The sequence below is a fragment of the Sinocyclocheilus grahami genome, unplaced genomic scaffold, assembly GCF_001515645.1.
Source record: "Sinocyclocheilus grahami isolate Dianchi unplaced genomic scaffold, SAMN03320097.WGS_v1.1 scaffold1606.1, whole genome shotgun sequence".
In the NCBI taxonomy this organism is placed as follows: Eukaryota; Metazoa; Chordata; class Actinopteri; order Cypriniformes; family Cyprinidae; genus Sinocyclocheilus; species Sinocyclocheilus grahami.
Window position 1 is genome coordinate 17,982 of NW_015506785.1, and position 26,475 is coordinate 44,456.

General features: G+C 41.8%; 2 protein-coding genes across 3 annotated transcripts; both read right to left on the reverse strand.

Moving 5' to 3' along the window:
• Positions 1 to 143: 143 nt before the first annotated feature.
• Positions 144 to 9,860, reverse strand: LOC107571525 (fermitin family homolog 3-like). 2 transcript variants are annotated; one of them, XM_016257846.1, is made up of 15 exons: positions 9,713 to 9,860; positions 8,202 to 8,331; positions 7,203 to 7,436; positions 6,958 to 7,074; positions 6,601 to 6,769; positions 6,405 to 6,507; positions 5,461 to 5,568; positions 5,253 to 5,381; positions 4,858 to 4,904; positions 4,588 to 4,712; positions 4,405 to 4,511; positions 2,815 to 3,030; positions 2,451 to 2,575; positions 1,072 to 1,213; positions 144 to 986 (listed from the first exon to the last, which is right to left on the reverse strand). In XM_016257846.1, exons 2-15 carry the CDS (start codon positions 8,323 to 8,325, stop codon positions 807 to 809), a joined length of 1,926 nt encoding a protein of 641 aa, XP_016113332.1. In that variant the 5' UTR covers positions 8,326 to 8,331; positions 9,713 to 9,860; the 3' UTR covers positions 144 to 806. The 2 variants fall into 2 exon arrangements, with proteins under 2 accessions (XP_016113332.1, XP_016113333.1); XM_016257847.1 differs by having other exon boundaries at positions 8,202 to 8,344.
• A 6,901-nt stretch (positions 9,861 to 16,761) lies between these two features.
• On the reverse strand, positions 16,762 to 25,833 carry LOC107571522 (stress-induced-phosphoprotein 1-like). Its single transcript, XM_016257841.1, has 14 exons — positions 25,748 to 25,833; positions 24,594 to 24,803; positions 24,380 to 24,521; positions 24,150 to 24,291; positions 23,709 to 23,877; positions 20,908 to 21,034; positions 20,629 to 20,731; positions 20,431 to 20,551; positions 19,800 to 19,896; positions 19,574 to 19,698; positions 19,380 to 19,416; positions 19,201 to 19,304; positions 18,942 to 19,114; positions 16,762 to 17,458 (listed from the first exon to the last, which is right to left on the reverse strand). Exons 1-14 carry the CDS (start codon positions 25,754 to 25,756, stop codon positions 17,386 to 17,388), a joined length of 1,632 nt encoding a protein of 543 aa, XP_016113327.1. The 5' UTR covers positions 25,757 to 25,833; the 3' UTR covers positions 16,762 to 17,385.
• Between the last annotated feature and the right edge of the window lie 642 nt (positions 25,834 to 26,475).

Consider the following 26,475-nt stretch of genomic DNA (forward strand, 5'->3'; position numbering starts at 1 on the left):
CAATATTTAGATTTTTTTGCACCCTCAGATTCCAGATTTTCAGATATGGTCCGATCCTAACAAACCATACATCAATGGAGAGCTTATTTATTCAGCTTTATTCAGATGATGCATACATCTCAGTTTCGAAAAATGGACTGGTTTTGTGCTCCAGGGTCACACATATACTCTGGTCTGATGTTATTAACAGTAAACAGGAAAATAAAACTACATTTCACGTTTTTTAGGAGATGCAATATAATTGCATTGAGTCTCACATCTAAAAAACAACAACAACTGCTGAGTAGGTGTCTATGTATGTTTTTGCTATTTATGATTGCAACTGAAGTCTGCAGGATTGAGTTGAGTGCACCGGATGCTGCTCTGCATACTCTGCTGCACGCACTGCTTGTGGTTTCCTGACTAATGCTGTCACCACATGCATCCTCTCTAGCGCTTCAGCTGCACTTTCCTCGCCTAGCAACACTGTGTTTAACACAATACACTGTCACACTATATTAATACATCGCGAAACCTTGACCTCTGAAGTTAAGCAATCAGATGCATCAGAATTAAAGCAAAAGGCTGACCAGCTTTGACAGTAAAATTTAATAACTGCAAGACATGAATGATCAAAGCCAATGAAAACAAGACGACAGAGAACTGCCACACTGCTAAATGTCAGAAAACGAAACACCTCAGGTCCCACAAGACAACATAGTGTTTTTCAAGGGAAGCACTCACGAATGGCCATATCTGTATGTGTATGCTTTTTAGGTTATGCATGAACACTCTTCAGTCCATAGGTGCACAGATGTGTATTTCTCTCATAGCGCTTCATGGCCGCCTGTCAGTTTGTGAAACAGCTCCTCGTTCAGAGTGTTGCTCTGCTCCCGACCGCGCGTGGACATGAAGATGTAGCCGCCGATGTACTCGTGGACAATCTTACAATCTGCTGTCACACAGCTGAAGGCGATGTTCACATTGCCATCAAACTCGATGGCAACCTGGTACAGATACAGGAAGAATGTATTATTTTACGCAGTGGTATTTATATCACCGTGAGACAAATCTCAACTAAAGACGGATGACCTGTTTGATGTCCCAGTTGACGTTCCACTGCCTCATGGTGTTGTATCTCCAGGTTTTCACAACATCTCCGACGCTCAGGTCAATGCGGATTAGACGATTATTGGCAATGCCAAGCACCTCATCCTTGCGGCAACCCTTAAACCTGCAGGAATGATATGCGTCGTTTTTTCTGAGGTCACTTACAACCTTCTTAGATCACAGCTCACACTGAAAATCCCCAAAAGAAGAAGTTGCACTTGAACTACGTGGATGCTGCACGGATGATGTCTAAAATCAAAACTGATGAAATTTGAGGGACTCAAACACAACTATTAAAAAAGGTTCAAACATTCACTGATGCGCCAGAAGGACAACCCATGCATTAAGGGGGGTGAAAACTTTTGGAATTTGAAGATCAGGGTAAATTGTACTTAATTTGTCTTCCGGGAAACATGCAAGTATCTTCTGTAGCCTCTGGAGGGCAGTACTCAATGAAAAAAAAAAAAGATATTTCAACAAAATAAGAAAAATTTGGATATCTTCATCCTGTTCAAAAGTTTTCACCCCCTGCTCTTAATGCATGGTTTTATCTTCTGGAGCATCAGTGAATGTTTGAACCTTTTTTAATAGTTGTGTTTGAGTCCCTCAGCTGTCCTCAGTGTGGAAAGATGGATCTCAAAATCATACAGTCACTGCTGGAAAGGGTTCAAATATGCAGAAGCTGCTGGAAAACTGAAGAATCTGCAGGAGCTGGGGGATTTCTCTGAAGAACAGTGCTCAGTTTAACTGTTCAGAACAAACAAGGGACTCATGAACAACCATCACAACACAAAAAAACGTGGATCATCGTCGTGGATCATCAGGTAACCACACACAGTATGAAGAACTTTTGAACGGGGCTATTTTAATAATTTCAGCTATTTTCTTTTTATTGTGGACTAAATGTAAACATCTTTTATGTAAAATATCTTACTCAGGACAGTACTAAATAAAAAAATCACACGCATTTTGTACGATCTCTCTTATTTTGTTAAAATTATTCACATTTTCACAGATTCTGCAAGGAGTTCCCAAACTTTCGCTTGCCACTGCATGCATATATAATATCAGGATCTGAACCTCATGCATAAAATGACACCACTAGACTATTAGTAACTCGCGCTCCACAGCTAACCGGAGCAGGTTATGTTCTGGTTTAGAGAGCTCAAACCCAACTTTGGCACACCTCTGACACAATAAAGCCACTCCCCTGCTTCTCCAGCTCCAAATTAATTGGTAGCAACACGGTTTGTCAACTCAAAACTAATCCTGTAACCCTGAGTTGGTTCTGCCATCACTATGGTACAGGCCCCTGGTGTTCCCTCCAAACCAAACTACAGGGCTCACCTGACTAAACTCACCTGACTACAACATAAGCGAGGCCGAAGTCAGGCAGAGCCTGCCAGATCTGAAGGAACCTCTGAATGGCGTCTGTTAACGAGAGCTGAGCTACGTTCTGATAGGCCTCCAGGATCCTCGGCGTGAGCTGAACAATTACAGAGAAGAAGACCACACTTTCATTTTAGAGTCCACTTTAAACTAACTATAACTACATGTCAACTAACTCCCATTAGAGGATTAGTAGACTGTTAAGTTAGAGTTAGGGTTAGTAGAATCAATTGACAGCTCTTAGCAGATATTAAACAGATACTCTAATGACCGGCTGTTGACATGTAGTACTTATAGTCAGTAATGCAGTAATTAACCAGTTCACAGATGTGCTACCTGCTTGGGTTTGTACTTCTTCTGGTAGCGTGGAGAGACGAGGCTGTGTGTATTGATGCTCTCATCCGTCTGAGCCGTGTTAGTGCTAGGTGTGGTTTTCTGCATGGCCAGGAACGACTGGATACTCTGCACCTCACTGGAGAAGGAGCTGTCCGCTAAAGTCTTGCCTTTGGAGGCCAAGCGGCACGCTGCCATCCACCGGCTGTACTGCTGTTCCTAGAACACGACCGAGACACAACACTGTACGTAACAGCCACGATGCTCTGCAGTGTGTTAGCCTGCTTCTACAGGCGTGCATCGGCCAATCAGATTCCTCCGATCTGGTTTAAGAGTATTTATTGGGCTGTTTAGAACCGAATGGCCGTATCTCCAGAGCTGTGCCAGCTGAACGTATTGATACTTTCATCCATCCGAGCTGGTCTTTACGATCTGCTTAGGCTTTGATTGTTTTGGAAAGCCTAATTATATTGTAAAGACTAGGACATACAGGTCTGGCCACTTGTACATCATTCATGAATAAGACACGTTCACCCGCGGCGGCGTATTGGATTTGCTTTTACACAATCCTCTGTAAACTCAAGAGTCTGTGTGTGCAAACCAGAAACATTATGGCCACTTACAATTTTAGCTGTTACAAAAACATTTTGTCAGATTAAGTCAAAAAATGTTGGTGTTTTATCTTTCAATTGGATGTTAGAAGTTGGATGTTATAAGGAGGGTTATAAGTTGTAAAAATACAGCTGATAAAACAAAAAATGTGTCCATCTTCATTTCAGGCTGCAAAGCAACAAAATGTGATTATTTTTAAAGGGGGCTGATTATTTTCTATGCACACACACACACACACATATATATATATATATATATATATTTGAACTATTTATGTCTATAAATATTAAACATTTTGTACAATTTTGTTCCTAAAATATATAGTGATTTGTTTTTTGTTTTTTACAGAATATTTTTGTGTGGATATATTTAAGGAGTGTTGAACCTGGCTTTAAGCAATGTTTATATTTCTGTTCTTGAAATGCAAATTCATTCATATTTAATTAGATAATGCATTAGTTGCATTGCCAAAAAACAAAACTAAATGCTTACAAAGCATCACAAAATGCTTGAGTAAAACTGAATAGCTTTAACAAAGTTCTAACCGAGCTGGGTCCGTTTCTGAAACAGGTTGCTAATAGGAACAATAATACCACAGTCAAAATCACTTAGGATATGAAAGATTTAACTAAAAAATTAGCACAAAGAAAGTTCTTTTTTTCATTTTTTAAGGTTTCATGTACAGACGACAACGTTGTCAAAACGATCCCTGTTCGCTCTGATCCGTGTAATGCATGCCAGGCCACAAACACTACACACCTGTGCACGGTCCTATAGTCTGAACACGTGACACGCACACGCATGACGTCGCCGCTTTCACAAATCCGTGTTGTCGTAGTTTACATGGAGACGATAACGGTCCCAGGCCCCAAAACGACATCGTCATGTAAATGAACAACCAAAAAGCATAACACTTGTTTTGGCCGCTACACGCACACTGATGCCGGTGGAGCTGTTCTGCACAGACGATCGTTGACTTACATGCTCACAGCGCAAGTAGACCTCGTTCATGCCCTCAGGCCCGGGAATCAGCAACCTGATGCAAAACTTCTGCCCGGCAACACTCACATCCGGAGCCACCTCGCAGCCTGCGTCAAAGAAAGAGTTGTGCATCGTGTGTCTGTGCTGGGTTTACATTCATGCTTCCGGAGAGAGTGTGATCACCTTTAAGGCTCATCTGTTGAATGGGCTCTTTACAGCTCTCCTCTTTACTCTTGAAGTAGGAGATGGTCGTCTCCTTAAACGTAAACCAGTATTGTTTATACCCTTTCAGTGTCAGCCTCTTCGGTCTGAGAAAAGGTGAAAGCACATAGGCATAAGTAGTCACATAGTTTCAAAGCGGCTGGATTTCTATATTGTGGTATTTATCAATTGCTTGAGTCTCAGGAGAAGTGAGGAATGTATGTGTGAGGGGAGCTGGGATTTGTGTCTTACCTGAATATTTTCAAGTAGTCGTGTAGTTCTGGAGCCGTCATTGTTTCCTGTGTGGACACTTGAGATGTTAGAGATGCCCACAGTTCATTTCAGATGAGCCCTACTGTACCTGTAAGTGACTAGCACACCTACAGAAGTATATAAAGCCTACTGCATCATATTGGAGCCTCAAAGTGATGATACTGTATCTGTAAGGCCTCTATTATTATTGTTACAATTATCAGCATGATCAAAACTGCTGAAAAACCCGTTGTGCTCAATCTGCTCCATGCCTTCTGTCGTCTGATTGCAAAGTGAAAGGCCTTTTAGTATAACTGTAAACATGTCCACCTTATGGTCATGGTGCATGTATAAAGCTGTCTTTGGAAGGACTGTGTATACGTCATGGAACTGACCAGCATGTCGTCCGCACTGCTCTCTCCTTCCATCTTCACCTCCAGACACTGTAGAGCTGAATCCAGATCTTCCATCGCTGGACAAGATGTCACGAACTGCTCCATCAGAGACACTTTCCCAATGTGGTACTGATGTGATCACACACACAGAGATCATAAAAACATAACTCTACACTTGCGTTGAGCTCGTTGTGTTAGACAGCGATACCTGTAAGGCAGCGAAGACCATCATCTCCTCCTCGGTGCACTCAGTCTCCTCCAGCAGGACAGCCCACCTCGCCTGCTCGTACAGCTGCGTCACACGCACCGCATCAGCCTGAGACAGTCCAGGTTTAAATCAAATGCAAATAAAAGTATCACTGTTTTTAACTGTGTGTAATACAACTCTTCATGCATTTTATGTAATGCGTTTTTTAAAATGCTTTGGGAAAATTCATGATCATGTCTGAGTTAGAGGCATCATCAAAGTCTGACCAAATTACATTAAAAGAAAGTACGTTTCTGCGACAATATTTTCATTATTTTATTAAGTTTATGCTTGTATATGTGACCGTGGACCACAAATCCAGTCATAAGGGTCAATGTTTTGAAATTGAGGTTTATACATCATCAATAAATGAGTTTTCATTGATGTATGGTTTGTTAGGATCGGACAATATTTGAAAATCTGGAATCTGAGGATGCAAAAACATCTAAATATTGAGAAAATCATCTTTAAAGTTGTTCAAATGAAGTTCTTAGCAATGCATATTACTAATCAAACATTAAGTTTTGATATATTTACGGTAGGACATTTACTAAATATCTTCATGGAACATGATCTTTACTTAATATCCTAATGATTTTTGGCATAAAAGAGAAATGTATAATTGTGACCCATACAATGTATTGTTGGCTATTGCTACAAATATCCCCCAGCGACTTAACACTGCTTTTGTGCTGCAGGGACACAATTACTAAAAACGGAAATCTCTGTTTTGTAACTGAAACATATCAAGAATAGAAGGTGTGTGCTGGATTGGGAAGGTGCAGCTTGAATATGGAAATATTATTTACATTTAGAATGTCTCAGGTTAGGAATTATGGCAGAATAATCACATGATGGACGGCTGTGGGCAGCTCTGATGTGGTTTGGCGTCATACTGTACTCACCTGTGGCGCGATGTCATGAAAGGTGTAGTATTTGAAACGCAGTATGAGTTTATCATTTTCTCTGACTCCCTGTTGTAGAAGAGAACGGGACGAATCCAGCCACCTGAGCAGAGATCAGCACAGATTACCATTATTTTCACATGCACCGTATGCAGTATTGCACTGAATTCAGTCATGCTGTATGGTGTTACCCAACCTGCTGTTAATGTGTGCTTTCTCCGTTATGTTAGTTGTGCGGTACAGTTTAGCGATGGTCTCTGGGGCCGGAGCAGGCTGACTGACCGCCAGCATCTTATACACAGCCTCAGTTTCAGCCGCTTCAGCGAAGAACGCAGGCATGCCGTTAGCAAGCTTTGGGATGCTGCCTGCAAGTGCACAAATGAACAGATGTCTAAACATATATTACATATCAGAGCAGCTTCAGCTGACCTTTACTTGTGTGTGTAATAAATGAATATTTCTCTCTGTATTTCTTTATTGTGTGTAAGCATACTTTGACCTGGGTCTTATATTTGTTGTGTCTTGTGTTTATGTGCATCCACGAATTGCTCACTTGAAGGAAGCGGTGCGCGTGTGATGTCATACAGCTCTTCCTCGACATCTTTCTCTTTCTTTCTCTTCTTCTCTTCCACTGGCCACAGCAGGGACAGTTCCTCTGGGTGACGAATGTCTAAAGAAAGCAGAAGCAGTTGTTTGGAAAAGCTGCAGACACTGAGCAGTCCTGGTCATGAATGAGAGCGTTTTCTCAGTCTGTGTGTAGCTGGAATCTAAAAGCCCAGATCTGAGCTCATCACTCACTCAGGAGTTTGCAGATGCCGGTGACGGAGCGGAAGACGGGGCTGGAGAAGCAGGCTCTCAGGCGGAAGGTGATGCCGCTGGGTAGACGCAGCCGCAGGGGCTTGTGCTGAGATGTGAGGCAGAGCCGGGCATCCGCGTGAATCCCACATTTATCCAGCGTCCAGGACGGCTTCAGTAACCACTGCTGCTTCTGCTCCCACCACAGAGCGTGATCGGACCAGTCCCTCTGGATTTCTGCAGAAGAGAGGAAATTCTGTCAGCACCCATATGATTAGATTTATTTTTCTGTGGAGCACAACAGAAGATGCTTTGAAGAATGTGCCAGAAAACGAGAGAATTGCATTCGGTGATGATGTCAATATGTTAGGTTTGGAACTAAATTTTATGTCTTGACAAACTAAAATTAAACTCTAAGAAACTGAAAATCTGACTTAAATGTGACCCTGCAGCACAAAAGCAGTGTTGAGTCGCTGGGGGATATTTGTAGCAATAGCCAACAATACATTGTATGGGTCACAATTATCCATTTCTCTTTTATGCCAAAAATCATTAGGATATTAAGTAAAGATCATGTTCCGTGAAGATATTTAGTAAATGTCCTACTGTAAATATATCAAAACTTAATGTTTGATTAGTAATATGCATTGCTAAGAACTTCATTTGAACAACTTTAAAGATGATTTTCTCAATATTTAGATTTTTTTGCTCCCTCAGATTCCAGATTTTCAAATATTGTCCGATCCTAACAAACCATACATCAATGGAAATATTATTTATTCAGCTTTCAGATGATGCATACATCACAATTTTGAAAAATTGACCCTTGTGACTGGTTTTGAGACTGCAGTATTAACCTGCAGCATGAAGAAAACTGTTACAAAATGTATCTGATGCTTGACTTGGCTTTGAAATATTTGACACTTTCAGACTCAGTCTGAAATCATTAAAGCAAAAACGTACCATATGATTTAAAATCACAGACATCAGACATCCACTCACGTGACTTTTCCACGACTTTGAGGATGACTCCGCCGATGTGCAGATCTGAGGTGACACTGATTTTAAGAGGCGGGGCCTGCGGTCCCAGTTCCTCCACAGTGACAGACAGGTCCCAGGCTGCCATTCTGATCTGAGCAGAGATGCTGAGAGACGTCACGCTTCCACAATCTCTGCTATTCCCTTTCTATAGTCTCACATCTACTCTGTTTAACATGCTTTAGTCAGCACTATTACAGATGGGTGCCTGACAAATAACATGACATTACCTATTACTAATGACCTTTTAAGTCCCTTATCAACCCCGATCAGCTGAACAATACAAGAATAGACATGAAATGGGTCTGCTTCTTTCTTATAAATAACATAAAATTGCATCAATTATTCTTGAACTGACAAAAGTATATTTAAAGGAGCTTCCATTAAAACATACATTTGAACATTAACTGTTAAATCCACTATTGTTTTAAACAGATTTGTTTTATAGTCTGTTTTATACAGTAATGTAATTGTATCAGAAGTAACTAAGTAAATTACACTAATGAATTACTTAGTAATGCATTACTACAACACACACTCTCTCTCTCTCACACACACACACACTCTCTCTCACACACACACACACACACACACACACACACACACACACACACACACACACACACACACACACACAGGTTTGTTTTTGTGAAAAGTGGGGACTCTCCATAGGCGTAATGGTTTTTATACTGTGCAGACCGTATATTCTATTGCCCTACACCAACCCTACCCCTAAACCTACCCCTCACAGGAGACTTTCTGCTATTTCAGATTTTCAATACACTCCATTCTGTGTGATTTATAAGCATTTAGAAAAGTGGGGACATGGGGTAATGTCCTGAAAAGTCACCTTCTCCTTGTAATACCTGTCATACCTTTGTCATTATACACATTTATGTCCTCATTTGTCACAAAAACGCGTGCACACACACACACACACACGTATATATATATATAAACTATTTAAATCGAAATCTAATTTAAATGTTGCCTTGTTTAAAAGTACTTTGCATAAGCCCCCCCCCCCTTTACTTTCCCAGCAATTCTGTTCTTCTCTAAAATTTGCTTGATTGTTTTATTCTGTGTAAAATAAATTTACGTTAAATAAAAAGTCAACTTTACATTATATAAAATTATACATAATTGTCAAAAACATTAATGCAAGTGTTCAGAAAAAGAAAGAAATAAACATGCTGTGTGGGTTTAATGTGATCAGAGACCTTAGCTTTCCTTTAACTCTACCCACAGATCTACAAATAAATGTTCATTCACATGCAGCAGTGCACCAGGGATATTTTAAAGTAAATCCAGAAATCATGATGACAGAACAAAGCTAGTGTCTCTGCGGTGCACTCTCTAGGCCTGAAGCCCGTGCGCGTGTCCCTCTCATTTCTACTCATTTCTACACCTTCAGACAGAACATCCCACCCTTCCTTTCTCTCGTGTTTCTTTTCTTTTTTCTTTCTGTTTCTTACCTTGTATGGCTGTGGTTCCAAAAAATGTTAAGCGATGTGCAGACTACGCCCTTGGTCTCCAGCAATTTCTATCAGTCTCTGTCAAGAACTTGTCACTTCCTCCCTCTTCTCTTCTCTTCCTCCCTCTTCTCTTTCTGTCTTTCTCTGTCTGTGCGAGTCAATGGCTCTTCTCTTTTTCAGACTGATTTCTCAAGGCTTCAGCTGACCGTAAATAGGTTTCTCTTCCTCTTCCTGTGACAGAGATGCTCTTTTAAAATGAAACAAAGCCATCTAGAAGACTTCTGCTGCCTCAGCATAGTTTAATTCATTTGACTTATACTTATATTCATTTGATATTACTGCACTTATTCATCATCAGTTATACAGGTAACTACAGTGCTGCCTGCTGGGGAGATTTTGCAGCACCACCATAATGGCTTTTTGCTTTTTTTCTCCAAAGGTGATCAAAATCCATTACCATTGTTGTATCAGTTGTTTAGAATGACAAATAAGGGCCAGAAAAATGTGAAAAAAAGAAAGAAAAAAAACTGTTGGCCCTCTAGTGGTTAAAAATGTATCTTCATGTGACTTCATGCATCTTGCGAAAGAACATCGTTTCTCTTATGTCTCAGCTCTGCGCCCAGGGATTCCCAGAGGTTTGCCGTGAATTTATGATCCATGCTTCTTTCTTTTTTTCTTCGTTAGTTACAACAACCTCCCAGCAAACACAGAACGTTCCCCTAACATTAGTTATCTTTCAAACATTCGTTCGGTATCTCACTATGGGATATAGACAACTCCCGTATTGCAGATATGCTGTCCGAAGCAGGCATGTCAACCAACTCAGTGATGTGTAATAGCATAAGAAAGAAAACCTCCATTATTCACAGAATAGAACGGGATATTTGAAAAATAAAAAACGTCCTCTGTACGAGTGTTTTCTTTTTTTACTCACTTAGGACGGAATGAGCCAATGATGGCTCTGTTACATCCAGTCAATAAAATCTGACAAAAGTGTGTGGTGATGCCCAGCTCGCTGCCGCACAAATGTCTTGAATTGAAATGCCCTTAATCAAAGCCCACGAGGTGGCCATGCCTCGGGTACTATGAGCCCTCAGCCCCTCCGGAGGACTAAGACCCATTCTATTTTAGCCCAATATAATAGCTTCCACTACCTAGTGGGACAGGCGCTGACGAGAAATAGGTTTACCCATATGAGAATCAGACCATGAAACAAATAATTGATTACTCTTCCGCAGCACTTTCATTCTGTTTACATAGCAACGTAACGCACGGACAGGGCACAAACAGTGAAGCCGCTCTTCTTCTGGTGACGAAAAGGGCGGCGGATGAAAAGCGAATAAATCCACTGGATTACATGCTAGAGCTGACTCGCTCACTTTAGGCACGAACGCTGGATTAGTTTTGAGAGACACTCTCGAGTAATCCATAGCAAACTGCATACAGGAGTTATGAACTGACAAAGCATGAAGTTCACTAACCCGCTTAGCAGATGAAAGGAGCTTCAGATCGTTGCTCTCTATAGGTTCAAAAGATGTACGAGATCACAGGGACCACAGACAGATCCCACGGCGGAATCAGTGGTTTTGACACCCTGTTCAAACGCAGTGCAACCCTCATAAACCTGCATATCAGCGGGCATCGACCCATAGTGTTATTGTCAATCCCCACCTGACACGCAGAAATCGCCACGAGATACACCTTAACGGTAGAAAAAGTTCTGCCTTTATCCAAAAGTTCCTGCAGAAAATATAACACATCTGCGACAGAGCAGAGAAACAGAACAATGTGCTTATGCGCGCACAATTGCTCGAAAACATTTAATTTCCTATCGTAAGCAGAGTGCGTCGAGGCAGCCCTCACATTCTGAACTGTCTCGATCACCCTCGGAGGCAACCCAGTAGCATTTAAGTTTGACCTCTCACGGGCCAAGCCCAAAGAACAACTTTATCCGGGGCGGGGTGAAAAATCTCCCCACGCACTTGTGAGAGGAGGTCTCTGCAAATCGGGAGAGGCCAGGGCTGGTCGCATAGGAGCTGCATTATCTCTGTCAGCCACAATTTCCCCGGCCAGTTCGGGGAAATTGAGTGACCGCACTCCCTTACCCTTCTTACAGTTGGTACGATCAGACTTAGCGGAGGAAACGCGTAAAGCGGTACGTTTGGCCACGGGTGCCCCAGGGCATCCACACCCATAGGCACACTGTCTCTCACTAGCGAGAGGAACAGAGGGTAGTGAGTGTTTTCGTGCAATGCGAAGAGATATACGGCAGAGCGGCCGAATCTCTTCCACAACTGGCCCACTACCTGAGGGAGGAGTGTCCATTCTCCATACCAAGGATTCCTCCTGGACAGGAGATCCACCCCCCCCCCCATTCATTATTCCCGGGACGTGCGTTGCCCGTAATGAATGAAAATGTTTCCTGTGCCACACAATCAGTTTCTGTGCCAGACTGTGAAGCTTAGGGGTGCGTGTACCCCCTTGGCGATTTACAGTATATATGCCACCGTGGTCGTGTTGTCTGATCTGATCAAAACATGGTGGTTCCGCAGAAACAGCACAAAATGTTTCAACGCTAGAAACACCGTTAACAGTTCTAGGTAATTTATGTGCGCGCTCTGCAGCGAGACGGGCCATTTCCCTTTCGCTATTCTGCCCTCGCACACTGCACCCCAACCTGAAAGCGACACATCCATCATTATCACCTTCTTCATGGAAACTACACCCAGCGGAGTCCCTGATTCGAGGAACGAGTGATTTCTCCAATAACGGAGAGCATGCATGCAAAGTGGTGACACCATCACTCTGTGGTTGAGGTGGCGTTTTGGACAAAAGTGTTGTGCCACTGTCCAATTCTGAAACTCTCTCATTCTCAACAGTCCCAAAGGAATAACCGAGACTGTTGAGGCCATTAGCCCCAGAAAGCGTAAACACAGTCTGAATGGGACTTTGTTCCTTTTTTGAAAAAGGGATAGACAGCTGCGAATTGACCTGACTTGAGCGCTCCTCTGACAGAAACTCTTGATACCGATCTGAGTTCAGTCTGAGGCCTAGATAGATCTCCTGCGTGGGCACCAGGCAGCTTTTCAAACCTTAGGGACTTCCTGTGTGCCGGGTAGATGTCTATATGGAAATATGCATCTTCCAGATCGACTGAGGTGAACCAGTCTTTCTCGCTAATAAAATGTGACAGCGCTTTGAATGTGGGCATTCTGAACTTGTATTTTCTGAGGTGTCTGTTGAGGTTCCGCAAATCCAGAATGGGACGGCGACGTCCCCCTCTCTTGGGAATTACAAAGTACCAGGAGTAAAAGCCTTGCTGGCTGTCCTCCGGCGGCAGAATTCAAATTGTGCTTTTCCTTATTAAAGCGGCTATTTCTTCCTCTAAAACTTGAGCAGACTCCCCTTCTGCGGCTGACATCAACACACTGTTGAACACTGGTGGTTTTACAGCAAACTGTAGACGATAACCCTTCAGTATCATAGATAAAACCCAGGGGTGTACTGCGCCTGCGCGCCAGCTCTCCGTGTGATCAGCGAGCGGACCGCAGCGGCTCTCGCACACTAATGACTCGGGGGAGCGGGGGAGCTGGAGATTGCAGCTCTGAATTGAGTAATTTTGGTTTTGTGTTTTTATTTTCAAACCTTGCTGTGCCATCGACCCACTGCCTGGATGCACAGGGATTTTTTTTTTATTTTCACACCACACATATTTTCTTGTGAACTGCCCTCTGCCCTTTCCGGCAACTCCGTGGGTGGAGGGGGGAGAACTTATTTGTGGGGCACTGGGGGAAACTGTTGCCAACTCCACACCTGAACTGGTCAAAAGAGAACTTTTTGACATTTCCTTAAACCGTTCCCAAGTCCAACGCCTTCTTTTGGCGGGAGGGGGAGAAAATAACCACTCTTTTTGAGGGAGGATAACAACAGATACTCCACGAGTGCTGTTTCTCGTCCCCTCGTCCAGAACATGAGGACGGGTTAGGTTGCCCAGCGTTTCTTTCCTCCCTGAGGGTTCACCGGTCTGTGTCTAGCCGCCGCTGCTGCAAAGGAAGGTTTTCCCCTTGGCTGTGCTGGCTTAGGCTGTGCCTCAGTCTGCTGAGGCTGGGGAGGTCTGGGGCTCCTGAAAGCCGGCTGGCCACTTCTGAGGGGGGCATCAAAACCAGAGAGTGCTAATGGAGAAGCCTTAGGAATGAGTTTTCGGGGGAGGCAAGCTTGGTAAGCCTCACCCTCCTGCTTCCTCAGATCACACCGCTGGCGCATAGCAGTGACTGATGCTCTGAAAAGGGCTTAGGGCTCAACCGGGGCATCCAGGAAATCAGCTTTCTCTCTGTCAGATAGCCCTGAAAGTCCTAGCCAGAGAGCTCGCTCGCCCACCACTGCCAAGCCCATGCTGCGGCCGCAGCTCTAGACTGCGCCCCTGGAGGTTCTCAGGGTGAGATTGGCAATAACGCAGATCTCTTCCAAGAGAGTTGGGTTTGGTGACCCAGCATCCATTTGTCTCCCTGTCTCCTCCATGAGCTCTGCTTGATAAGCAGTGAGGAGAGAGGTAGCATTCAGAGCCCTCACTGCCAGAGCAGAGGAATGATAGATTTTCTGAAAAACTGAGGATGTTAAGCGCTCAGTATGTGCTGGCAGTGAAGTGGAGGCAGAAGAAAAAGCTCTGGTCGAGCTCCACTTCAGCCGAGGCCGGGGAACCTTTGCTTAACGTGCTTCCCGGACGAGATGGCATCGGTGGTAGGATCGCATCGTCATCCTCCTCCTCTCCGTCCTCCTCTAACAGACGAGCGATCGCTTCATCCATAAACTCACCCCAACTGCATGACACAGTTTGGTCGACGGAGAAAGGGAGGGGTCTCCTTTATTAGCGGCCGCCACCTGCACTCTTCTCTCCAGAACCCTTGACGGGAGAAGGGAACAACGTATTATGTTGTTCCATGATATGGATTTTGCTATACCATGGATACGGTTATATTTTCATTCATTCAAATTTTGCATTTATATTGTTTTGTTCAATTTGGTACGCCTTGCACATTTGAATACAAATGACGATAAAGAGTCGAGGCTGAACGTTTTTTGTCCTCCGTGTGCAACGCCCTACTACACAGTCATTAGTAATCAAACACAGAGCACCGTAACAGACCAAATTAATAAAGCGCAAATCGCCTGTTCCAGTGGTTCCCAAACTGAGGGATCGTGTACAGTCAGCAGATTATTTTTGCTAAATAAACCTCTGCAAGGTGATAGACTACACTGCGTAATTTTCCTGCTTATCATGCGGCCACCTGCCTGATAAGTAAATAAATGAATGCAAAATATTAATTTGACATTTTAATGACCTCAACATGACTCGCAGTACCCGCTTGAGTGCTCCGTTATCAGTTGTAGCAGTTGTGGCTTTATCAATAACAGACCACTAGATGGCGCGATTGAAGAATCAGAGTTGTATTGCAGGGAGCCATGTAGAAATATAAATGAACGATGCATGGTTCTGCTCCAAGCATGAAAGTTACCAGTTTGTGAAATGACTTCCAGCACCAGAAAAACGTAAAGCAGATTATGAATATACTTAAGATTCCCAAATACCAAAACAAGGTGTCTACAGCAGACGCGAGCGGCGCGATGAGACAAAAGAAAAAGGGAACCCAGTGATGTTCTGCTGTGGATGCGACAAATCCATGACAGTAAACTGATGCGGTTCTATTCCTGACGAACTCCAGCGCTCTGACACAAAGAACAATTTCAAATATTCATAAGAGAATCGTGAAAAAATAGTTTCCTCAAAAATATTAAGCAGCACAACTGTGTTCAACATTGATAATCAGAAATGTTTCTCGAGCAGCAGATCAGCATATTATACTGATTTCTGAAGATCATGTGACACTGAAGACTGGAGTAATGATGCTGAAAATGTTAAAACGTTCAAATAGATCATTAGAATTGACAATATTTCACCATATTACAGTGTTTACTGTATTTTTAATAAATAAATGTAGCCTTAGTGAGCAAGAGACTTTCCAAAAAAAAAAAAGATTTTTTTTTTTTAAATATGTTTAACTACGAAAGGGGGCCCGGCAGAAAAAGTTTGGGAACCACTGGCCAACTCAAACACACAATATTTAATTTAATTCATACAGGCCTACCTCATGTTGCACGTTTGCACTTTTTGAGAAAAACAATGGCACAGGAAAAAAAGAATGTCCAATCCCTCACTTTGTATAGTTATATAAGGTTAAAATATTTTGCCTGTAGTTTTTTTTTCTCATATCACAATATAATATAGACATCGCCCGGACAGTGTAAAATATCGTGATATGAATTTTAGCTCACATCGCCCACCCAAACTTCACACGAAAACCGTCCCGACAGCAATGCAAAATAAATCAACATAGCAGAATATTTGGGTAAAGACATAGTTTGGAGGATGAATGTTTTGCCACTAATAACATTTTGTTAGTGTAGTTTTACTGAATTGTTCAAACTGCAGTTTAAAACACAAAGAGCCTGAGAAATGTGTTGTTCTATGGTCAGAAGCTGCTTCCTTAAAGGGACAGTTCACCAAAAATAGTCATCATTTACTCACTCTCAAGTTGTTCCAAACCTGTGCGAGTTTCTGTCTTCTGATGAACACCAAAATTTGTAAGAATTTAAAAAAAATCTTTTTTTTTTGTATTTTTAAGAATGTTTGTAACCAAACTGTTGATGGTAGCCTCCGACTACAACACTGTATTATCATGCACAAAATTAACTCATGCAGCACAGAACTGTTTGAAACTGCATAATGCGTGTCCTATTCATATACTTTTTTATTTTAATAGCAGACTGTAGCATGAACACAGCCAATGTGTGAAGGCGATAGTAAAAATGGCAGCGGATTTTGCTTCGTAGTCAAATCACGCTGAAAATTGACGGTCAAGATACAGTATCCCAAACACTGTGATGTGATCGTATACTGCACATTGTAACCTCAACCTGCATAATGCAAACGTAGCGGTAAAACCCACGATGAATGCATGTCGAGTTACACACACACACACAAGTCACACAGCTTCATGGATCCAGAACTTTATTAAACTGATGCTGCTTTACAATACGGTGAAGCTGAAATCACAGTCAGTTAATCGATGGCAAACAGGTGGCATGAACGAGCCCTCAACAGAAGAGCATTACAGAGTCCAACAACAGCCATGCATTCACATTCAGAGACAGACAGGTTTCTACAGGCCTATGAGAGGATTAATGTCACAATGCTTCCCTGCCCTCTCCTCCAAACCAGAACATCTGCATTTAATCTGCCAAATACTGAGATGCAGAAAAAATCAAATAAATACAAACCATAAACATAGTGTTTTTGATATGAAGGCTCAAACCCACTCTGTTAACACAGTAATGTATCTAAGGCTAGACGCTCTCAAACTTTTCCTTTCGTGAATAAACCGTCTGAAAGCCATGATGACTGACACTAGTGAACGCTGAGGAAAGACTGATTGAGCCACATTAATCTAATTAAGGCTTAAAACACACACACACACACACACACACACACACACACACTCTCTCTCTCTCTCTATTGGGTCAAGTGGAGGAGAGGGTCAGGTGGAGAATGATTGGTTTGGAAAGCCGCCGCTCTTCTGCAGATGAATAATGTCCTGTTTTTTCTGCGGTTTCTTTAATCACCGGATCGCTATTAGCCCCACGTCTATCAGTTTCTGAATTTTCTGAGCGATGACGGGGTTCTTTAGATGACTAGATGGACGGAAGAAAACAGCAGAAGAAATATTTGAATTATATGAATGTCACAAATTCATGAACAAGTCTAGACATATTTATGAAGAAAAGATTTTGTTTTGTATTTGACGTTTTCATTACAATTAGGTTTCCCCCCCGAATTCTCATTTCTCTCTTTGCATGAATTCTGGTAGTATTTTTATTTTGCCGTCTTTTCATTTCTATTCATTTTGTTGCTTTTAATCTTTTCACGTGTATTTGAATGTTTGTGTTCATACAGACCGTCAAGAAAGCACCATTTAAAAAAATATTAACAGCTGTGTTTATTGTGTCATTTTTTATTTAGTCTTAGTCCTGCGTCGGATGTGCTTTTTTAGTTATTATCGTTTCTAGTCAAGCTTGTCCTGTTTTTGTTTAAGTCTAGCTTTAGTGAATGAAAACCATCACATGTGTCATGCTGAATAAGTTAAACTGATAAAAAAAATAATAATTCAAAATTACAATCGAAAAGCTTGTTGTTATTTGAGAAATGTCAAGGTATTGCTCTTCACCATCAAGCACAATAGAATGTGGATTTGATTTGATCTCATCTAGTGCAGATTCATTACAGGCTACGTAATATCTAAATCAATATCAACGATTTTTGATATGCACTCTCTCCGTCTACATCACGAAAATGGGCAAAAACTATTTTAACAGTAAAATTCCTGATAGTAATTCCAAATTGCAATAATCTTTCTCTATTAAAACAACAGCGGTTCATTTATTTTATTTCATAACATCTCGCACGCAGATCGTCATCGGCGCTTCCGTGCCGGTTGCCAGATTGAATAAAAATAAGCAGAACACCAAATGCATCCTTTTAACAGAGAAGCTGTGATTTGGGGATTTAGACTCTTGATATCTGGCAACCGCACTCATGAAAGCTCGTGCAGTAATGTGTTGTCTGTTTTGTTTGACGAAAATTAAAATTTTGGTATAGTTTTTATTTTTAAAAATACGCTGTAGTCTCGTCTTTCATCGTCATTGATACCGCACGTTGATATAGTCAGTTATCATTTATTGACCTTACTGTCGTCTCGTCTTACGTCATGGGGGAAAAAAGCTCGTTAACGAAAAGTATGACGAAAAATGTTTGTTGACGAGCTTTTTGCCCCCATGACTAAGACTAAATTAACAGTAGATAACAGAAAAAGCCTCAGAACACATTACAATAATGAGAATTTGGAGGGGGGTTTTTATCCACTACACATTTGCAGTGAGGAAAATGCAAGTTTTTTTAATTATAGGTTGAAATGTGTTTTAAAAAATGTTTTTATATATATATATATATTTGATGTTTCTTTAAAAAAACGTGCTAGATCCAGTGAGAAGCCTATAATACATCCAAAATATAAAAAAACGTGCATTTTCCATCTTACTTATATTATCTTATCTTTTGAATGCACTATAGGTTAAAATACGTTTAACATTGTTATGTTTAAAAAACCCGGTTGCTCACTCGCTGAGGGCCTGCGGGTCTTTCTGCATCTGCTCTAAGATCAAGCGCATGGCAGGGTCGCTCATGATCTGCTGCACCTCCGGGTCAGACATGGCCCTCCGCTTCACGTCCTCGGGACTGTCGTTACGCATGGCCTGGCTCACCACGCAGCGCTGCAGGCCCTCGCTGGCCTCCTGTGGAGACGCAGAACAGGACAAAGATTATGTCAGAACATCTGCAGTCCTTCAGGAAAGCTCGCATCACCAGCAGCTCTTCATACCTTAGAGTTGGAGTCCAGCTCGAGAGCTCTCTGGTACACATCCATCGCTTTAGAGAAGTCCTTCATAGCCTCGAGAGCCGCTCCCTTGCGCGTGTAACCCTTAACTGAAGAGTGCACAGTGTGAGGCGTCTGCAAATAAACCACTGACTAGCTGTGCTAACAGAGCGTGTCGCACTTACTGAAGCTCGGGTCCAGCTTGATGCACTCCTCACAGTCCTGACAACAGAACAGTATTATGTTTATTATTACCTTTAAATTTCTGTGTGCCTATGATATGACGCTAAGTGTTAGTTTTGCACCTTTCATTCGCACAGAGACACGCAGGATGCATATTTGAATAGTCTTTTTGCAGCTTAATATTTACAGATGCTACCTTGAGGGCCAGCTGGAACTCCAGCAGCTTGGTGTAGCAGGCAGCTCTGTTGCTGAAGAGCTTGGCATCATACGGGTTTCTCTTGATGGCCTCCGAGTAATGCTTCATGGCCAGAGGATAGTCACCTGCACATGACACACCCACAGAGCAAACCAAATCACAACATAAACCATTGAAACACCAGTCTTATTAGATCCGAGAACGCTAAACCGGCTCATTCACACACCCTTCTGGAAGGCGTCGTTGCCTTGGTTCTTCTCTTCCAGTGCCAAATCTGGATTGATGTAGGCCTGCTTCTCCTGTTCCTTTAAAAACTTCTCCGCCTGTAAAAGAGCGGACAGAAAGAGTTCTGAGCACAGATATCTGACTTCTGAGTTTAAGTCTCACTACACTGACTCTCATTTGAGACCCTGGAGCACAAAACCAGTCTTAAGGGTCAATTTTTTGAAATTGAGATGTATGCATCATCTGAAAGCTGAATAAATAATCTTTCCATTGATGTATGGTTTGTTAGGAGAGGACAATATTAGAAAATCTGGAATCTGAGGGTGCAAAAAAATCTAAATATTGAGAAAATCATCTTTAAAGTTGTTCAAATGAAGTTCTTAGCAATGCATATTACTAATCAAACATTAAGTTTTGATATATTTACGGTAGGAGATTTACTAACTATCTTCATGGAACATGATCTTTACTTAATATCCTAATGATTTTTGGCATAAAAGAAAAATCTATATTGCTACAAATATACCTCAGCAACTTAACACTGCTTTTGTGCTGCATGCTCACATTTGACTATAATGGCTAAAACCAGTATTTGGTGTTGTATAATGGTTATAACTCAAGCTCTGGCTGACCTGCTGGCACTTCTTGAGCACTTCAGGTATGCGATGCTCGGTCAGGCTCTTGTTAAAAAACTGGACCGCCTCTTTGTGCTTCTCCTGCTTGAAGTAGGAGTTCCCAATCCTGGCGTAAGCCCTGCGGCCGAACAGACGCAAATAAACCAGTGCAGAGGTGCAAACAAACACGTCACAGCTCTGTCGTGGTGCACTTACTTGGCGATCTGTCTGTAGTCTTCGCGGTTCTCTCGGCCCAGCTCGATGGCCTTCTCACACAGCTCTCTGCACTTCTCAAACTCGCCCTCTTCAAAGTGCACAGCTGACACAGAAAACACACACTCGTAGTTAAAGTGGTTTCATTGATCTGCTTATTGTTGTGCCTATGCAGTGTCCCGGACACATTAACGCATATTAACTGGCTCATGTGATTTCATGTTTCATGGGCTTTTTCACTTTCTGTAGTGAGCCGAGATGGACTGAGATCAGAACTCTCACCTGCTTGGTTTGACAGATAGGTCATGTTAGTGGGATCCTGCTTTAGAGCTTCTCCATAGTGCTTCAGTGCAGCAGCGAAGTCTTTCTTCTTATATGCGGCGTTTCCCAGCTCCTTCTCCCTCAAGGCCTGGAGGAACGATCAGGATTAGCACAGACACCAGGCAGAGCTCGACGGTGTTATTCCAGAACATAAACATTTATTTATAATCATCTGAAATGCACCGTGATTTATATTCCAAAGCCACTTGTTAATGCATTTAACGTCAAGCATGCAAAATGCAAACATGCATAATCTCTAGCATTGCTAACTTGACATCGCAGCCTGTTCATCATAAAACTAAAACACAGAGAAGTCAAGCAGCTCAGTTTAAGTCACGTGAAGGACGCTGTTTTACATGAGCGAAGCACAAAGCCTTGTGAACATAATAAATACTAGTCTAGAAACCAAACGTTAGGCTGCTTTTCAAACACGGAAACATTTGGATTTGTGCTGAATGAGCGTTATGTAGGGATGTAACGATTACCGGTTTTACGATAAATCACGATAAAATGCACTGACGGTTAGTATTACCGTTTAAAATGTAATTATCATCAAAACCGCGTTTGATCGCAATTTTGAAAACTCTCGGTAAATCCTGTCCAGCCAGCATCAGTGTGACGCAGAAGCAGCATGCAGTGGTGTTGTTGTTGTTGTTTTGCACGAGACGAAATGTCGGAAGGCAGTGACAGCGCTCGGGAGATTTTTCAGCCATCTAAGAGGACCAAATCGGTGGTCTGGTCGTATTTTGGCTTTTACAAGCATCCTGAAGGCAGTTTATTCGAGGACGGTCACCCTGTCTGCTGATCTTGCAAGAAGCAAGTCGCTGCAAAGTCATCTTCTCACCACCACACACTGTTATAGCGAACGCAAGGCAACTTTTACCTCAATACCAAAACTAACTGGGCAAATAATTGGACAAAACATATTGACTAGATTAAATATTTCATTATCTCACTTGTTTAACGCAAAGCTTCCGCGAAGAAAAGTTCACAGCAAGTGGCTTTGAGCCGAGACGAACGAACGGTCAAACTATCAGGTTGACATTTAAGGGATAATGTATTGTATATTCATAGTTAACTTATTACATGAATTTTTTTGTTTACCTAAAATAATATATAAATACGGGGATATGAAATATTGAATTGAGATTAATGTTTTGAAATCTTACCGGTTCATAAATCCATTGAACAGTGTACAAAACAATCGTCAGGACAATATGATCACTACAGCAACATTATAGTAGTATTAATACTAAATTCCTCTGATTTCATTTTCAATACAATCAAAAACTGAGACGCAAGCTGCATTTGAATGAAACGAGAGAGCGGTGATACAAGAGACACGCGGCGACTTCCAGACAGAAGTGAGCATCCCTATGCCCTACTCCCTACGCAGAGCCCTTGAGGTGTGTTCTCTGAAGGGTGCAGGGCATTACTGTCTCGTAGAAGCGTGTGAAACTCTCTCGGAGAAGGGACTGACTGACCAGATGTTACCTTGACAACGCTGCGCGTGCGTCCAGCATTCAGCACACCATCAGCTGTTGCAAATAAATATTTATTATTATTATTATTTTATTCAAATATTGTCTAATTGTGTCTTATTTACTATTAAACGTTTTCAAACTAAACTTGTTTACACTACCGTCTTAAATCATATTTCTATCACTGACGAAAAATATGTTGTCTTACATTAAAATAGACTAATTTAATTAGCCTGTTCTATTTATGTTTGTATGTGAACTCGAAATCAACCCCAACTTTGCTTTTAAAAGCATCACAAGATCTCCTAACCGAAGATCACATGATCACTAACGGAAATCACATTGTGTGTGTGTATAATATATATATATATACACACAAGTGATTTATTATTATTATTGTTATTAGGGCTTCATGTTAATGTTAATTTAATGTTTATGCTAAAAAAAAGTGCATATAGCTGCTAATTGTATTAGTTGTTTGTTGATTTTCAAATCTAAAACTTATTGAAATGTTTTCAGTGTGTGTATCAGTTCTTTTTGAACGTTTTCATCTAATTTGAACAAAGCCGTGATAATAACTTTGGTCACTATAATCGTGATATGAAATGTTCATACCGTTACATCACTAGCGTTATGTGAGCTTCAGTTTCGCATTAAACAAATTACTTTATAGGTTTAGCCTTGATAACTTCATAAACGTGACCCTGGAGCACAAAACCAGTCATAAGGGTCAATTTTGTGAAATTGAGATGTATGCATCATCTTAAAGCTGAATAAATAATATTTCCATTGATGTATGGTTTGTTAGGATCGGACAATATTTGAAAATCTGGAATCTGAGGGTGCAAAAAAATCTAAATATTGAGAAAATCATCTTTAAAGTTGTCCAAATTAAGTTCTTAGCAATGCATATTACTAATCAAACATTAAGTTTTGATATATTTACGGTAGGACATTTACAAAATATCTTCATGGAACATGATCTTTACTTAATATCCTAATGATTTTTGGCATAAAAGAGAAATGTATAATTGTGACCCATACAATGTATTGTTGGCTATTGCTACAAATATCCCCCAGCGACTCAACACTGCTTTTGTGCTGCAGGGACACATATGTTGTTTATAACAAATGCCAGTATAATGTCTATAGTATTTATGTTTATAAACATTTAATTTGCATTATTTCTGAATGCAATAAAATGCATCATATTTCTTCTCTCATGCAATGCACAGTTAATAGCACCGGTGTGACTCATACAGTACGAGCCAGACAGAGTACCATTCTCTTGTTCTCCGGCAGCCCCTCCTCTTTCGGCGGAGGGGGCGGAGCCGTCTCTCTGGGTTTGGGCGGAGGGGGCGGAGTCACTTCATCCTCTTCATCCATGCCAGCTAGATCCAGCCCCAGCAGCACCGAGAGAGTGGTCATGACACGCGGGTCCTGCAGCCTCCTACACACACACACACACACACACACACACACACACACACACGACTGGAGATTACACCACAAGCACAGACGCTCGTCTTCTACACACCCTCATATCATCAGATCAGCTACCTTACGGGTTATCCTATTAAACACTGCACTTACTGGAGCTTCCATTTCAATCCGGCATCACATAACATCACTTGAACTCATTTAACTGGAATGCAATAATACGTGCGATTGTGAAATATTGCTGCACTTTAAGACGAAGTGGATCAGCAACGGAGCACCTACGCGCCGAGCTCCGAGGGCTTGATCCGGAGCTGCTCCAGAAGCTCCCTGTAGCTGGGGTCAGACAGCAGCGCTCGGGTTCGAGGGTCGCCCTCCAGCTTCTCAAACAGGTTGGGCACGGAGAACGGGTTCATCATCTTTCTCTCTGAAAAGAACAGCAGAGAATCTCTTCACTGCATCTCTTCATGCTTATTCACACTGCGAGCGAGTGGATGCGGAGGTATACGCGTCACCTGCTAACCGCGCTTCAATGTTCTGAAGCCCCTCCTTCAGCTGCTGATTGGTCGGCTCTCGGCGTAACCCCTCCTGATAGGTCGCTTTGGCATCCTCCAGTCGCCCGAGGAACTCCAGAGCAGCTGCTTTTCTTGAGTAACCCTTAAAAAAGATGACATTTGAAAATGTACGCTCACTGGTCTGAAAGAGACCGGGAGGCAGACGCCGGCTCACCTTGCCCCAGTCCGGCTTGATCGTCACGGTCTGGCAGGCGTCTCTCAGCGCACTGTCGTAGTCGCCCTTCTTGGCATAGGCGGCAGAGCGGTTGCTGAAGAGCACGTGATTGGAAGGGTCAAGGGTCAGGGCCTCTGTGTAGCACCTGACGGCCTCCTCCACGTCTCCTGCGCTCAGTGCCTTGTTGCCTTGATCCTTCAGTTGTGCTGCCTACAGAGAAAGAACACGCTGTACACACACTAGCTTCGACAACAGCAAACCTCAGCTAGTCTGCCCAAAGCATAAAAGGCTTTCATTTGATCTCAGAGAAATAAAAACGAGAATTTCTGGGGCTCTACTTTAATATTTCACAGAACTTGTGTCAAAATATAGGGTGAAACGGCAAAATCATTAAATGAGACGCTCTGGAGTTAGTTTTTCCATTACATCTTTAAATAAACATAAGATACTAAGTTTGCATATCCAAATAAGTGTTTATTGCTGTTAATACTCCAGCTTATTGCTCTTAAGTGTTTTATTAATTGTAAGGTTATTGATAAGATTTTTGGAAAAATAAGCATGTTGTTTTTTGTTAAAATTGTAATCTTCTGTTACACTGCCAATGCATTATGCGTTACACACTAAATTATTATTATTATTATTACTATTAATTTGATGCATTGCTGTGGAAGCAGTGCATTGTGGGAGATAGATGCTCTATTGTGCAGTAAGTTAACAATTCAATTGAACTGCATAATCTCGCGTGACATATTCTAATAATAATAATAATAATAATAATTAGCCAGTCTCTGATCTGACCGCAGCTCATGCTAAGAGCCCGAGCGCATGAATAAACCAGCTTTACTCACACAGATGGTAATCTGTACTAGTGTGTGTGTGTGTGTGTGTGTGTGTGTGTGTGTGTATATATATATATAATGTTCAGCTTGAGTGAAGATAACCCTGAGGAGTTACAGCACAGCGTGTCGCGCTCCGCTGCTAGCGCGGCTAGCTCACTCACTGACTAGCTTCCTATCGTGGACGCGGTTAGTAACGAGCTACACCGAGCCGCTCAAACACACGGCGCTTCTAGCATGCTTTACTTCGCACAAGCGTTTAAAGCCACGTCGTCTTCGTAACGTGTAACGTGTGATATCTGTGGAGGAGCTACTCACGTTCTCCATAGCGCGAGCATGAGCTTCCAGAACCTACCGAGACTGAGCACTCGCGCTAACTCTCGCGAGACACATAAGCACAACTCTCGCGAGACACATAAGCACAACTCTCGCGAGACACATAAGCACCCGCAGCTTCAAAAAACAAGACCAACATTTTTTGATCATTTATTTAAAATATTGGCTATTCGAACCAAATCTAGTCTTAGTATTACTTGTTCTATTTTATTTTATTTATTTATTTATTTTTTTTACAGTCCGTGATAATTAATACATTACAAAAACATTGTAAAAATTAAAAATTAGGCTACCTTATAAAGGAAAAACTCATCCCACCTTGCTTTAAAAAAAAAAAAAAGATGTCCAAAGTCGCATATACAGGTACATCTCAAAAAATTAGAATATCATGAAAAAGATCAATATTTTTTGTCACTCATTTCAGAAAGTGAAACCCATATATTACATAGATACATAAAGTGAACTATTTCAAGCCTTTATTTCTTGACATGTTGATGATTATGGCTTACAGATAATGAAAACCCAAAATTAGAATATTGTGAAAAAGGTCAATATTGGAAAGTCATGGTGTCACACCCCAATCAGCTAATCAACTCAAAACACCTGCAAAGGTTTCCTGAGCCTTCAGAATGGTCTCTCAGTTTGGTTCACTAGGCTACACAATCATGGGGAAGACTGCTGATCTGACAGTTGTCCAGAAGACAATCACT

What these genes read in the sequence shown, in the direction of transcription:
- LOC107571525 (XM_016257846.1), bottom strand. Translation starts at nt 8,325, where the DNA reads ATGGCAGCCTGGGACCTGTCTGTCACTGTGGAGGAACTGGGACCGCAG. An exon ending in GACTACTTGAAAATATTCAG is followed by an intron (nt 4,713 to 4,857) that starts GTAAGACACAAA and finishes ACCTTTTCTCAG; the next exon opens with ACCGAAGAGGCTGACACTGA. An exon ending in TCAACAGATGAGCCTTAAAG is followed by an intron (nt 4,512 to 4,587) that starts GTGATCACACTC and finishes TCTTTGACGCAG; the next exon opens with GCTGCGAGGTGGCTCCGGAT.
- LOC107571522 (XM_016257841.1), bottom strand. An exon ending in AGTTCCAGCTGGCCCTCAAG is followed by an intron (nt 19,417 to 19,573) that starts GTAGCATCTGTA and finishes TTCTGTTGTCAG; the next exon opens with GACTGTGAGGAGTGCATCAA. An exon ending in CAAGCTGGACCCGAGCTTCA is followed by an intron (nt 19,305 to 19,379) that starts GTAAGTGCGACA and finishes TGCACTCTTCAG; the next exon opens with TTAAGGGTTACACGCGCAAG.